The sequence below is a fragment of the Cyprinus carpio genome, chromosome A17 (genome assembly GCF_018340385.1).
Source record: "Cyprinus carpio isolate SPL01 chromosome A17, ASM1834038v1, whole genome shotgun sequence".
Lineage (NCBI taxonomy): Eukaryota > Metazoa > Chordata > Actinopteri > Cypriniformes > Cyprinidae > Cyprinus > Cyprinus carpio.
Window position 1 is genome coordinate 11,008,757 of NC_056588.1, and position 14,339 is coordinate 11,023,095.

Below are 14,339 nucleotides of genomic sequence, written 5' to 3' on the forward strand. Positions count from 1 at the left end.
CAACTAAAATCTGTGTTGGCTGAATACAGTTAGCAGCTTCTGCGGTTAAATACTAAAAATCATAAATCTCAGCAGTTTTTAATTGATTTTATAAAGGTACACCCCTAGTCAAAAGTTTTTCAACATAAGTTTTTGTTTTTTTTAAAGAATTATTTTTTGCTCACCAAGCCTGCATTTATTTGATCCAAAATACAGCAGTAATATTGTGAAATATTTTTAATATTTAAAATAACTGCTTTCTATTTGAATATATTTTAAAAATGTAATTTATTCCAGTGATTTCAAAGCAGATTTTTAGCAGCATCACTCCAGTCTTCAGTGTCACAACGATCCTGTAAAAAATAAATGTGGAAAAATCCTTCAAATTAATACAGTATAGTACATTATTTTTTACAGATTTAGTATTATGAGCATTATCAGGTAACTTATTTTCAAATTGTCCAACTGAACTATAATGTAGTAGAAAATCTTTGTCACCTTTTTAACCTATGATGAATTTCCCTGCCATGAATGTAGCACATTTTTTAAAAAATATGTTTCTAGAGCTAGAAATCATAATTTGGATACTACAAAAAAAAATATTTCTTGCTCTAGAAAAGTAATGGAAATTAGAGAAGTTATGGTCAGTTTCGTCTGGTAGAAACCTCTGTAGAGTAATTTTATAAATGCTATTTTTTTTTATTCAGTGCAACTGATTTACAATGTTCAGCATAAAGCTGCATAGGTGCTCGTCCTGTGCTCTCCTCCAGGTGGCGTCAAAGCGTCCATTCTGCGCTTCTCCAGTAGGTGGCGTCGATGAGTACATTTCATCACACGTGTCAGTTGTATTTAACGCCCGCAGTTCACCCGATTGCTACAAATAAGACAATAACGCCGTTCCCGACTGCACTGAAGACAACTGCGAATTCTCAGACTGTAAGTAAACTAAACAATCTTCAGTTTGTTTGTTTGACTAATACGTTTGGTATAAATATATAGATTATGTTTCATCAGCACTTTATGTGTTTTTATTTATTTTTTTACTTAGTCAAAATCTATTATAGATGGGTTTGTGAACAGAGTAGACAGTTTAAAATGTTCTGGGTTTGCACAAAATAGACATTGTTATAATAACTGCGTCTAAATATTTATTACGTTTAACATCATTCCTAAAATGTGGAAACAGATTTTTCTACCAGAACAAACACTTGCCTGAATATTGAATACTTTTATGTTTGATTCTAATTTTTACTTTTATTATTGTCTTGTTTGATCTAATTATTGTGTGTTCATAACTACTTTTATAATATAAAAAAAAAAAAAAAATCTAGAGTTACGTGAACTTTTAACAAAAGTGAAAGTTCAGCTAAACGCTTCATTGAAATGTATTAAGTAAAATTATATGTATTTGAATCTGTATATCACTATTTTTAAAGAGCGTTGTACATAAAGTTTGTAAATATTAACAAGGCACTGCATGTTATAAGCTGGACTTAAATGCAACACTCAATTTTACACATTACTGTATATAACAGTAGTCCCTTCTCCATCTTTCTAAAAGGTTAAAGACCCCCCTGCTTAAATAAAACTTTAAATCATCACAGAAAGAAAGTGTGAAGTTTAACTTTGTAACTGAAAGCAGACAGGTGAATTTTTATGTAATGGCAAATTTCTTTTGTCTCTCTCTCTCTCTGTTCCCCTCCCTTTCAGGTGAGAGCTATTCAGGTGAGATAACCTAAGCGCTCAAGGGGGCCATGAATTGGATTTTTCTCAAGGATCTCTTGAGTGGGGTCAACAATTACTCCACCGCATTCGGCCGTGTCTGGCTCTCCATAGTCTTCCTTTTTAGGGTCTTGGTCTACGTCGTAGCTGCGGAGAAAGTATGGGGTGATGAACAGAAAGACTTTGAGTGCAACACAGATCAGCCTGGCTGCCATAACGTTTGCTTCGACCACTACTTCCCAGTGTCCCACATACGTCTGTGGGCGCTGCAACTTATCTTTGTCACCTGTCCGTCGTTCCTTGTGGTGCTGCATGTGGCCTACCGTGATGAACGTGAGCGGAAGCACCACCTGAAATACGGTGAGGGCTGTCAGCAGTTGTATGCCAACACTGGAAAGAAGCGCGGTGGTCTTTGGTGGACGTACGTCCTCTCGCTGGTTTTTAAGGTGGGAGTGGATGTGACCTTCGTGTATCTCCTGTATCACATCTATGAGGGCTATGACTTCCCCACTCTGGTGAAGTGTTCTGAGTCTCCTTGCCCCAATGTGGTTGATTGCTTCATCTCTCGGCCCACAGAGAAGCGGATCTTCACCATCTTCATGGTGGTGACAAGTCTGGTGTGCATCCTGCTCTCCCTGTGTGAAATCCTCTACCTGGTGGGAAAACGCTGCTCTGAGTGTATCCACAGGATGCAAGGCTCACAGCAGATAAACAAGGCAAGGTCCATCGCAAACATGAATTCAAATGCTCATTTAGATTCAAACAGCAAGAAACTGGCAAGCAAAGACCAGCTAGTGCCAGAATACAGTGTGGCCATGGCCATGTCATCCTGAAAATACATAAGCTTGGAAAATACTTTCATTCAAAGTGGGACCCAGAGAGAAGGAAAATATTTTTCATGTTCACCACAATGAGACCAATTCAGTGGATGGTTGCTAGTTAAGGAAAGAGCTTGTATGTTTACCCTATATCCACTGGATCTTTTGCTGGAAAGTTGTGGCCTGATAAACAACATTGTATATTTGAAAAGCTTATGGGGTCAAAACGCCACCATTCAGGATGACACAGACTTTTGTTTGAGTAAAGCAAGTCACTTCATGGTTTTGGCTGTGGTGTGGCTTGGCCACCCCCCGGTTCATGGTTTTGAATGGGCACTTTAAACACCAACTACAATACAGATGGTATAAGCTCACAAAATTACAATAATTACTATTAATTACACCGTACATATTTGTCAGTTTTTCAACTGACACTAACAAGCAAAACTTGCTTGACTGCAAATGATGTTAAATCACTAATTGCTTCAGATATTTTCATAGTTCATTTTTTTTTCAGAAGAAATCAAAGATAGTGTAATTCATTGATGTAAGAATGTATTATTTATAGAAGCCTGTTTTTAACTCAGAGTAATTGTGACTTAATAACTCACCAAAAATGAAAATTCTGTCATCATTTACGCACCCTCATGATGTTCTAAACTTGTCAAACTTTCTTTTCCTATTTTGAATAATGTTTTATTTGAAAAATGACGTGTCAATGGGGTGCTAAACACTAATGACTTTCATGATATGGACAAGATATTAATAATAATAAACAATGACCGAATTTTAATTTTAGGATAAACTGTCCCTTTAAATATCACATTTGTGACTCACAATATGACTTTATATGATGCAATTTGACTTTAAGTCTCACAGTTGTGGCTTTATATCTTGTAATTGCAACATTATCTCGCAGTGTGACTTTATATCTCATGTGGCTTTATTTCTTGTTGAACTGTTAAACTTTATCTGACAATTAATTTTTAATTTTTTACTTTGAGGTGGAAACAGGCTGCCATAGCTGGAAATAAATTTTACTTTTAATATGATTTTTTTTCTGTTGGATGTGAGAACAGCATGCATAGATACATCACATACAGAGTCTACATTTCTTCTCCATACAGTCATCAGATAAAGTGCATGGTGTTAAACAACACATTTTTACAAACAGACTCCCCAAATCCATTTTGTAAACCTGCATAGACACCTTAATTTTTTTTAATTAGTTTGTTTACAAATTTGTACAAAACAGTTTGCACTGTATTTTATATTTTTATTACTACTATTCAATGTTTTGTCATTATTTTTGTTGAGTTGTTTTTTATATTAGCTGGTATGTGTGTATGCTAATGTGTGCTTAAATGGTGGCGCTCCAATCTAATGGCTTCCAAGAATTTTTGGTATTTAAAATATCAAGAATTTATTGATAAATGTTCAACAGTGCCAGATGATCAAATTCAAATAAGGCTATTTTGCCTGAGTGTGTGTATTAGGGTTGGGAATCATTAGAAATTTTCCGGTTCCGGTTCTGGTTCTGCCTAACGGTTTCAGTTCCGATTCCAGTTCCATTAAAGTCATTAAATTTAAATTTAAATTGAATTTATGCATTTAGCAGACGCTTTTATCCAAAGCGACTTACAGTGCATTCAGGCTATACATTTTTACTAATCATGTGTTCCTGGGGAAACGAACCCCCAACCTTGCGCTTGTTAACGCAATGCTCTTCCATTTGAGATACAGGAGCACATTAAACAACTATTAAAAAAATAGTGGTAAGGAAAACTGCACTATACTCAACGCTCAATACTGTTACTGTCAACTTAATTTAAAGGTTGGCAATGTCAAAATTCAACATATATTACAGTATACGGATCTTGTTAGTATTGTTAGAAATTTCCCGATTCCGGTTCCATTTCAATAAACTATTATTATGTTTTTTACTCTTTTACCTTCATTGAATGTAGTGCTGCTGGAAGGTAGTAAGTAATGTTGAGTAATGCTAGTCCATCAATCAGCATGTGCTTCAAAGTTGAAGATTTTTACACTATCAATAACATTTTGCTTTTTAAGCAGGAATAAGCTGGTTGGTCAAACAGTCCCTTGAGGTCTAAGACACTTGTTCATTTCCCTAAATTAATGAAATATACACTGTTATATTTATAACCATGTATACACACACTTCATAAAGCCCCTATTTTACAAATAATAATGCAGTCAGGAGATGCTGTGATGCAGTGAGTGGTTTCCACATTTTTAAACATTTAAAATGCATGAAAATAAATATTTTCTATCACTTTGTTTATCACTCTTGAAATGACCGTTACACTAAATAATATAACCCTCATACTTACATAACAATAGCAGTCTATTTATTTAGTGGTCCAAGTTGAAGTCAGTATGCATATTAATGAGAATATGGGACAGATATAATGTAATTTAGTGGCGGCAGGTGCTGCGCGCTTCCGGTACATGTACAGTCAGACAAAACGACGTGCACAGTTATCAAAGGCGCGAGTGCGCGTGCAGTCGTGAGAAACATGTGTTCAGCAGTTAAAGACACGACGCGGTGCGCGCGTCTGTGGAGTGCGCGTTATTAGAAACAATGTGCTCAGTAATTAAAGAGGCAAGGCGGCGTTTCTGTTATTTGGTTTGCGACTTCCTTTACGGGAAACGCCGAATCATCAGAACACCAGCACAGGCTGCTCACTGTGCTTGGTCACGTGTCGCACCAGAACTGTTTTTGGAACCAAAACTATAAATTGCTCGCGATTCCGGTTCTTTTCAAAAAACACAACCGGTTCTGAATAAGAACAATGAATAAGAATAACTGAATAAGAACCGGTTCTCGGTTCCCAACCCTAGTGTGTATGAAAGAGTTTTTCCTTCACTGTTAAACATATCCAAAAAAGTAAACCTCCTCTGAGTTTAGAAATCCTCTGTTTGTATGTTAACCTTTCTACATTCTTTCCTAATTACTGTGTTTAGAGTTGTTTACATTTTGAGACACATTAAAATCTGTTTTTTTATTTTCTTACAATCTGCTGCTCATTTAAATCAGTGATGTCTGATGAAATCAGGATGCAGGTGAAGACTGTCTTTGCTGCTAAAAGATTTGATTTGACGTTTGTAACCAGTTAATATGCATGTAAATGTGCCGTAGAGCAAGAAAATGGCAAGAATGAAACTAGCAGAGATAAACATCATGTGCTGTGTCAGCATGACATTTCATTTGGATTCACCCCAGGTTTGAAAATTGGAAGATAGAATAAGAAAACATAAATGTTATTGTTAAATTGTTGAATGCTCTTTCAAGGGGAAAAAAATAAATTATATATATTCTCCAGAAATTCTTGACTGGGTTCAATCCCAGTCTGAGGTTCTGAATGCTCTAGACTAGGTTTTCATTAATGCTCAATATTTTGGTGCATTGAGTGTTTCTTCGACTCTGACGAGTCCCTCAGTCCCTGTCTCTGAAAAACCGCTTTTCTGAATTCTTCTCCCGATGTGTGGTTTGCAAACCTGTTTCTGAGTTGTACAGGCAGTTATTTTGACTGCAGGGCTAGATTTTTTTCTCTGATATGCATTATTAGCTGTTAGACCTACTATTAAGACATGTGTGCCTTTCCAAATCATACCCATTCAACTGAATTTCTCACAGGTTAACTTCACTCGAAGTTTAGTAACATCAGGTAAATTTCAACTGTCCCAGAAAAGGGTATGAATACTTATGCAATGGAATCAATGGAAGTGTTTTGTTTTTTAAAAAAATTGCAAAGATGTTAAAAACCTGTTTTTTGCTTTACCATTATGGTGTATGGGGTGTAGATGTGGAAAAAAAGTATTTCTCTGTTTCTTGATATCTGTATAACCTCTGTACAGTGAAAGGGTAGGGTAGATGTAGTTAATTCATGTTGAAGCAGGTTTCATGAGTCACATCTATACTCTTAAGGTGTGGAAACCAATCCGACGAGTCCTTTTCCTTTTTCAGTACAACCAACATTCCACTCCCTGTTTATTATGCTTGTGCTTCCTCTCCATCTCTTTTCAATCATCATTAACACCGCTTTAATCCATAAATATCAACATTCTCAGTTGCTAACTATGCGTACATATTAACTGTTTTTGTTGTTAAAAATCTGTTACAGAAGTTAAAATTTAGTATGCAAATCCAATCGAGGTTAACCATTCCCCCAAATAAACAAGTGCAAACCAGCTGAAAAACTTTACATCAGACCTGCTCGATCTGGTTCAGTGTTTCTTCTATAGTGTTTCATAATGTTTCCTCTTGCTGAACAAACAAATTCAGACAGAACACATGCCCTGAAAAACTCAAAGCAGGAAGACTGGCAGTCCTCATGACAAAATTATAAAACTACAGCTCTTTTAATGCTTGAAGTTTAAGGTTTTAGCGTTGAGTCAGAGGGCTTTGCATGTGCGACTGACAAGAATTTCTCAAGCTTTGATGAAAAAGATCCACAGAGACTTTTCCTGTGGAAAACTCCACTTCTGGGTTCCTTGGGATCAAACCGGCAGTCTTTTGTATTACCAGCACAAATCCTTCACCATTAGGCTCTCACCACTAGCTTAAACTGTTGCACTCGAATCAAGCTGAGATAAATCCATATCCACACCAAAGAGCTTTCAAAAAATAATTTCCTGCATCCCAGACCTAATCCAAGAGTTACTTGGAACACATGAACTTTTTACCCAAAATAATTAGTACCTAGATTCTCAGCATGATGCTAAAAAGGTGCCTAACAAAATATTTATAGTAGCCTCCAGAGATCCACTACACAACAAGTTTCTAAGCAATAAAAACTCAAAAAACATCTCTAAAGCAGGATGAGTTGTGGTCCTTTATAGGGCCATGCAGAGACCTTTAGAGGGGCAGGTGCTCAAAGTATAAAAGGAGCATATGGAACATGGCTTTTGATAGGGCTGTGCTCCTTGCTGATACGTGTTTTGTGCAGAGACCTTCGGAGGGACAGGTGCTCATATAGCTGTGACAGTTTTGAAAAAGAAACAAAGAACAGAAAATACCATTTTAAGTTTAAAAGTTAAAGAATTTTTTTCTTTGCACTTTTAATTACTCTGGAATTAGAAACTGAATTATATTATTTAAAATAGAATTCTTTTCTAATCCTCTCCTGAATTTATTCATTTTTTGAATGATAATATTAATAAAAACAGGATTGATAAGTATAATTTGGAGCATGAGGAAATCAGTAACACCACAAACCACTGATATGCAGTTTACTTGACAGAACTGTCCAAACAAAGGGAGTCTTATTTATTGTACAATAAGATGGAAAATGTTGCTATTTGTTTTACTATTTGTTCCATAAAACACAATGCAGTACCATAATATTAACAGTATACTAAAAAAAAAGAAAAAAAAAAAAAAAAAAAAAACTTTTTATGGAGTCATATTACAGTCATTTTAGACTTAACACTGTAACTTCATAAACAGAACAATCCTGTTTCCAACACTGGACTTTAAAGACAATATACTGAAAAGCATGATGATTTTGAGAGCATATAAAATACAAATATGGTTGGCTGTGTCCTCTAGTCTCCACCCTCACTGAGGAGTGTTACCAAACTAGATCCACAGGGAAGTCAAGAAGAGGTCTTCAAAGAGTGTAACAGCTGCTGAATTACAAGAGAAAACATACGTCCAAAGTAAGTAATACGTTTTGTTTTTGTGTAAGTTTAGAAGCGATTCACATTGTTCAAATGACAAGCAACTCCTCATTTTCATTATGAGGTTAGAACGGGGCACAAAGTAACACTTTTTGACTTTCTCAGTTTGAGTACATCCACATAGGGTTCAGAATATATATATTTTTTTATCCACAGTAATTTTACAACTTGTCTAGTAGAAATATGTCGCTTTCTTTCATAATTACAGTGTATACCTTTTTTTTTAATTTACTCTCAAAAAATGGAAGTGAAATGTGACAACATGACCCGTAGGTTGTAACTGAGAGGCACGTTGTAACATGACCATATGACAGCTTAAAATGTTATCTGATCGAATGAAAAAAAATACAAGACAAACTAAAATATTTTGTTAATAAAAAAAAAAAAAAAAAAATGGCGCTTTTCAAAAATTAAAAAGATTCAGATTTTAGAGTTTGACAATGAACACATTGCAACCATGCTTGGGACGGCCCACGTAAACGAGCAAAAATGCTTTACAAATAATAATTTCTAAACCTTAAAGGTGCCATGTGTAAAAATTGAGGTAAAAATATCCAAAAAATGACCTACACGCATCAAAAGAATGAGAAGAAATAAGGGCGATGATGTCATTAAAAAAATGTCAAGTTATAGTGCTGCAGAGATATCAACCTTAATTAGCATTAGCATTACTAGCCACGGCCCGACAGGTGTCGTAATACCAGTTTCGGCCATGGGAGGCGATATGCGGGCAACATAACCACCAGCCAACCTGCAATACACGAATAACTCGCACGGCTTGTGGGCGTACTTGAAGCTGATGTCAAGCAACCGCGCTCGGAATCACAAATCAAATCCGATAAGAAAAGGAGCCGAAACAGAGTAAACATCGGCACTGCTTTCCATCGCTGGAGACAACTGATGGACTTGAAAGAAATGAGCTTCGACTCCGAACTTGCAACATTTCTTTTGGATTGGTAAGTAAGATGCTGTTAGTATTTCGCTAGAAGTTTGTTTTATATGTTTGCGTATTTTTTTTCGGGAAGTTATAACATAGAAATGTATCGAAGGCTGTTCGATAAACGTGCTAATGTTAGCGATGGCTAACCGTAGCTGCGTTTGATAGTAAGCTAGCTATAACTTACCCACAGATCCGATCCGGTTTTCACCTGTTATCTACCAAAGCCCGTCTCTACCAAGCTGATGCTAAAATGTAACATTACCTAAGAAGCTTGAAATGTCTTCGATGATAATGAACCCGAGAGAGAGAGAGAGAGAGAGAGAGAGAGATTGAGAGAGAGAGCGCGCCCCGGCCGCGCGCGCACTCACTCACTATATTCAGAGCGGTCAAGTTTTTGAAAGCGTGTGAAAAGAGTCAATTGCGTGTGTCTCACGGTGAATGCTTGAGAGTTGGCAGCTCTGGTTACGTTGGTTGGCGCTAGCATGGTCAACATCAGCTGTCTGATGTTGACCAATGATGTTGACAGAATGCTGTCTGTCAAATTAATTTAATTCAAATAATGTGTATATACAATTCAAAATGTAATATGAACAAAACGAATATGAACATATTCACTGGTAAAGGTGAAGGGGAGTAGCTTGAAGATGTTTCAAAATCACTTGGACATCACCCAACGTTCCTCTGGAGGCAAAACGTCCTTTAGGCTTCGGCTATGGCTCTAGGGTTGTTGTGAAGGTAGGGGCGGAGCATAGAGACTATGCCGTTTCTCGTTTGTTACTCTAGAGTAGACCAATTCACTTTATTGAGGCATACTGCCCCCATCTGGTATGGAATGTGGAGTATGACTTGATTTTTTTGCCAGACATTATACATGGCTCCTTTAAACATTGACTGTCAGTCTTTATTCGCCTGTTTCTCGTTGTTTCTCATTAAAATTCATTAAAGTAAATAGTGTAAATTACATCGCTAATGTCACAGCACATTGTATAGAATAGTTAACTAAGTGAGTGTTATGAGGGTACCCCATCTGCGCCTGGTAAGTGTCTTCTGCTAGTTATAAAAACATAAAAAAACGATCTGAGCTGATAAATAACAGATTGGCGATTAAAATAATAGCAGATTTGTCTCATTTTAAATGAATAATAAAAACTGAGATTAAAAATTTAGTTAATCCACTATTTTAATTTTACTATGGTAAAATAAATGTTCAGAGATATCTTCAAAATATTTTTGAATATTGGCGCACTTTTTTTTCTATATAATGTTGATATGGTAACTAATAAATACTGTAAATTTTGTTTTCTAGCATGTGTGGAAATATTCAAACCACGTGTGTTACAACTAACCCCACTTTACTGTTTTGTGTAACAAATTGCTTTCTTTGTTCAGGTTTGAATGTAGTAATAATAATGTAAAAAAAAAAAAAAAAAAACCTTAAAATCAACATTTAAACCAACAAAAAATATAAACCTTGTCAAAAAGTAGTCTTTGATAATGCCTTAATATACATTTAAATCCACAACCTAATAAAAGTAAATAAAATACAGCATTCATTGAAAAATCATTGTAAAAAATTAGTTTTTTTTTGTTGTACTTTTTCAATGGGAAAAATTGATCATAATTATTGCATAAATATTAATTAGTACCACAAAATTTTCTCAAAATATAAAAGAAAAAATACTGAACAAAAATATATTAGATTTAGATTAGATATATTTAAAATAATTAAGATAAATATAATGTTTCTTGTCAGGTTTGAGGTCAATTTTGATGTGTGTGACTCCCAAATGAGGATCGCACAAGAGTTAAAGAGGAAAACATATGGCGGATGTTTATTATAGGCAAAGCTCTAAAACTGTTATAAAAATAGAAATATAGAATATAAAAATATAGAGCAATGAATTTTTTTGCCTTTTCTGATAGTGATGATTGGTTGATGGGCTATCTGCATGAAACATTTTATGATTTGAACATACACCATTATAAATAATTTAAAGGGATAGTTCTCACACACTCACACACACACACTCACACACACACACACACACACACACACACACACACACACACACACACACACACACACACACACACACACAATATTAAAATTCTGTCATCATTTACTCACCTTCATGTCCATTCAAACCTGTTTGATTTGTTATGGATATCAAGCTCCAAAATAAATAAAAAATGCATCATGACAGTATCATATGATTAATACTACTTGTGCACTATATATTTAAAGTCTTCTGAAGTCATACAATAGCATTCTGTGAATATCAGGTTGAAAATTAAGTCATTATTCACCTCAAGTGATCTGCTCATTGCTGTGATCAGATCATTGAGTCAGTGAGTTGAATTCAAGAAGCAAATCAGTCAATGATTCAGGACCTCTTTTCCAAAATCACTATAATCCATTTATTATATGGATAGGAGTGGCCTAGTTATTCTTTAAAAATCACCTTTTCAGTGTGTTGAAATAACATGAGGGTGAGAAAATGCTTGAACTATCCCACCATGTTGCTTTTAAATACAAGTAGTTGCTTTGAATGAGTTCACTCATTGTGATTTTTCTTCTTCTTCATTTTTTTCCATCTTCAGGTTGCTGTATCCTTTATCTGAGATATTCAAAGTCAAAGAGGATCAGAGGACACATTCAGAGAAGAGAAGTGTGAGTTGGCCTTGCACTGAACCATGGACTGGAAGACTTTTCAAGCCCTGCTCAGTGGGGTGAATAAATACTCCACTGCATTTGGCCGGATCTGGCTCTCAGTGGTATTTGTGTTCAGGGTGATGGTTTACGTTGTGGCAGCTGAGAAAGTTTGGGGTGATGGGCAGAAAGAATTTGACTGCAACACCAAGCAGCCGGGCTGTGCAAATGTCTGCTATGACTACTACTTCCCCATTTCCCACATCCGACTGTGGGCCCTGCAGCTCATCTTTGTCACCTGTCCATCATTGATGGTGGTCATGCATGTGAAGTACCGCAAAGAGCGCGAACGCAAGTACCGTCAGAGGCACGGTGAAAAAGCCAGGCTCTATGACAACACAGGGAAGAAACACGGTGGACTGTGGTGGACATACTTGATAAGCCTTTTTGTCAAGACTGGCATCGAGATCACTTTCCTGTACATCCTCCATCACATTTATGACAGTTTCTACCTGCCACGGCTGGTGAAGTGTGAAGTCCAGCCATGTCCCAATGTTGTGGACTGTTACATTAGTCAACCCACAGAGAAAAGAGTCTTCACCTATTTCATGGTTGGAGCTTCAGCTCTTTGCATAGTGCTCAGTGTCTGTGAGATCATCTACCTGATTTCCAAACGCTTCATTCAATGTGCCAAAATAATTAAGACACACCACAAAACCACCAAGCCACGATACCGAGACAACCTTCCTATGCATGAATTGGACAGCAAATCCAAGTTTAAGATGGAGTCTACACCACATTTTAAATCTGGCTATAAACCTGGGTCTAAACCACAGTTTAAATATCAGCTCAAGCCAGCATTTAAGCCAGCGTACAGATTGAGTGAAGACATGAGAGCTTCTGCTCCAAATCTCTCAATACCTGTGTACAAGATACAGTCTGATTTACTTAGACAAGCTAAACATGATATACATGACCTATAAAACTGCAAGTCTTGGGTGTTTGTCATTTGGCAGAAGGTTCATGAAATTCTATATGCCATATTCAGACAATTTTGCCTCGGAAACAGTAGAGATTAAGTGGGCTGCCTAGTGGGGCAATGGAGATGAACCAGGATTGTGATATCAATGGTACCTGGGTTCAAACCTGGATTCTTTTGATTACCAGCCTAGTTCCTTCAGGCTTCAACTCCAGCTCAAATGGCTGCATAACCACCATGATCCTAAGAATTAATGGGGACCAAATGCATTCCTTTTCTTCTGATTCATTTCTTTAAAAGAACAAAGGTGAGAACCCATGAAAAAGCTTGAGTTATCAAATATCCAGGAAGGCTTTCGTGGAGAACACACCCTGCATACAAAATCCACCTCCACCTTCACACACACACAAAAAGATAGGAGGAAGAGTGAAGTTCTATTGTGTGTTAAAAGACGTAATGAAAATTCCTCATGGGTGTCACTGTTAACAGTCATTTCTAAATGTCCTGGTATTTGTTACAAAGATCAGAAGTTTTATAGTTGAAGCTGTTCCAACTATCACAGTTTCATAGAGATCATAGTGGATGTTTATATGCAAACACACCTGAACTCAAATTCTTATGCTTGAAAAATCTGAGGTATATAAAATATAACAGGGAATCAGGGAAAGTTTTTCTTCCATTTTTTGTTGTAACTTTACTGTAGACTGTGGACTTATCTGATGTCACTTGGCAAGCATTTGTAAGAGTCTGACTTTGTCCAGACTTGTTGTTATGATTGTGTTACATATTTTAGCTGAGATTTTTAATGATGCTGCAAACCCTGCCTTTGTATCAAAAGCTGAATCAATGCACTGACATATTATCTTATGAATTTTTCTCAGGTTTTTGTTGTTGTTGTTTTTTTAATTTATTTTTTATAAAATTGCCAAAATGGAGTTCTTCGTTTGTATGACAGGTATTGTAAATGAGTATGTTTTTAAAGATTATTAATTTTAATACTGTATAAATAAAGTATAAAAATAGCCTTTTTGTCACATTTTAAAAGACTGTGAAAATGCAATAGATTAAATCATGAACAGACAATTGAATAAAAGAGGAAACATTACTAACTTTACTAACTTTGACAGAACATGGAACATGAAAATCATTATTTATTATCCTTTGTCAGAACTTATTAAAATAGTGGTCAATTTACACTGATCTATTTCAAATCTTTGTGCAACTATTCAAATGTTTGCGGTCACTAACATTTTTAATACATCTATATGGCAAGAATGCATTAAACTGATCAAAAGCTATATTGCTACAAAAATATTCCAAATAAATGCTTTTTGGGCTTTCTATTCATCAAAACATTGTAAAAAAAAAAAAAAAAAGTTACATGGTTTGCAGAAAACAACACTGAACTGTTTAATTATTTTCAGCTGTTATAAGAATTTTTTCTTAAGCACCAAACCAGCAACTGATGGCCTTGTTTAGCATAAGAGACTTCATTCATGAACATTAAAAATCTTACTGATTCCAAACTTTTGAATGGTAGTGGGA

At 35.8% G+C, this 14,339-nt stretch overlaps 2 protein-coding genes across 3 annotated transcripts; both read left to right on the top strand.

Annotated features, from left to right (window-relative positions):
• Positions 1-687: 687 nt before the first annotated feature.
• LOC109107976 (gap junction beta-4 protein-like) lies at positions 688-2,829 on the top strand. Its single transcript, XM_019121161.2, has 2 exons — positions 688-915; positions 1,690-2,829. Exon 2 carries the CDS (start codon positions 1,734-1,736, stop codon positions 2,532-2,534), a length of 801 nt encoding a protein of 266 aa, XP_018976706.1. The 5' UTR covers positions 688-915; positions 1,690-1,733; the 3' UTR covers positions 2,535-2,829.
• Positions 2,830-8,102: 5,273 nt separating this feature from the next.
• On the top strand, positions 8,103-14,320 carry LOC109107973 (gap junction beta-3 protein-like). 2 transcript variants are annotated; one of them, XM_019121158.2, is made up of 2 exons: positions 8,103-8,204; positions 11,767-14,320. In XM_019121158.2, exon 2 carries the CDS (start codon positions 11,860-11,862, stop codon positions 12,796-12,798), a length of 939 nt encoding a protein of 312 aa, XP_018976703.1. In that variant the 5' UTR covers positions 8,103-8,204; positions 11,767-11,859; the 3' UTR covers positions 12,799-14,320. The 2 variants fall into 2 exon arrangements, with proteins under 2 accessions (XP_018976703.1, XP_042629990.1); XM_042774056.1 differs by lacking the exon at positions 8,103-8,204 and adding an exon at positions 9,123-9,181.
• The last annotated feature ends 19 nt before the right edge of the window (positions 14,321-14,339 follow it).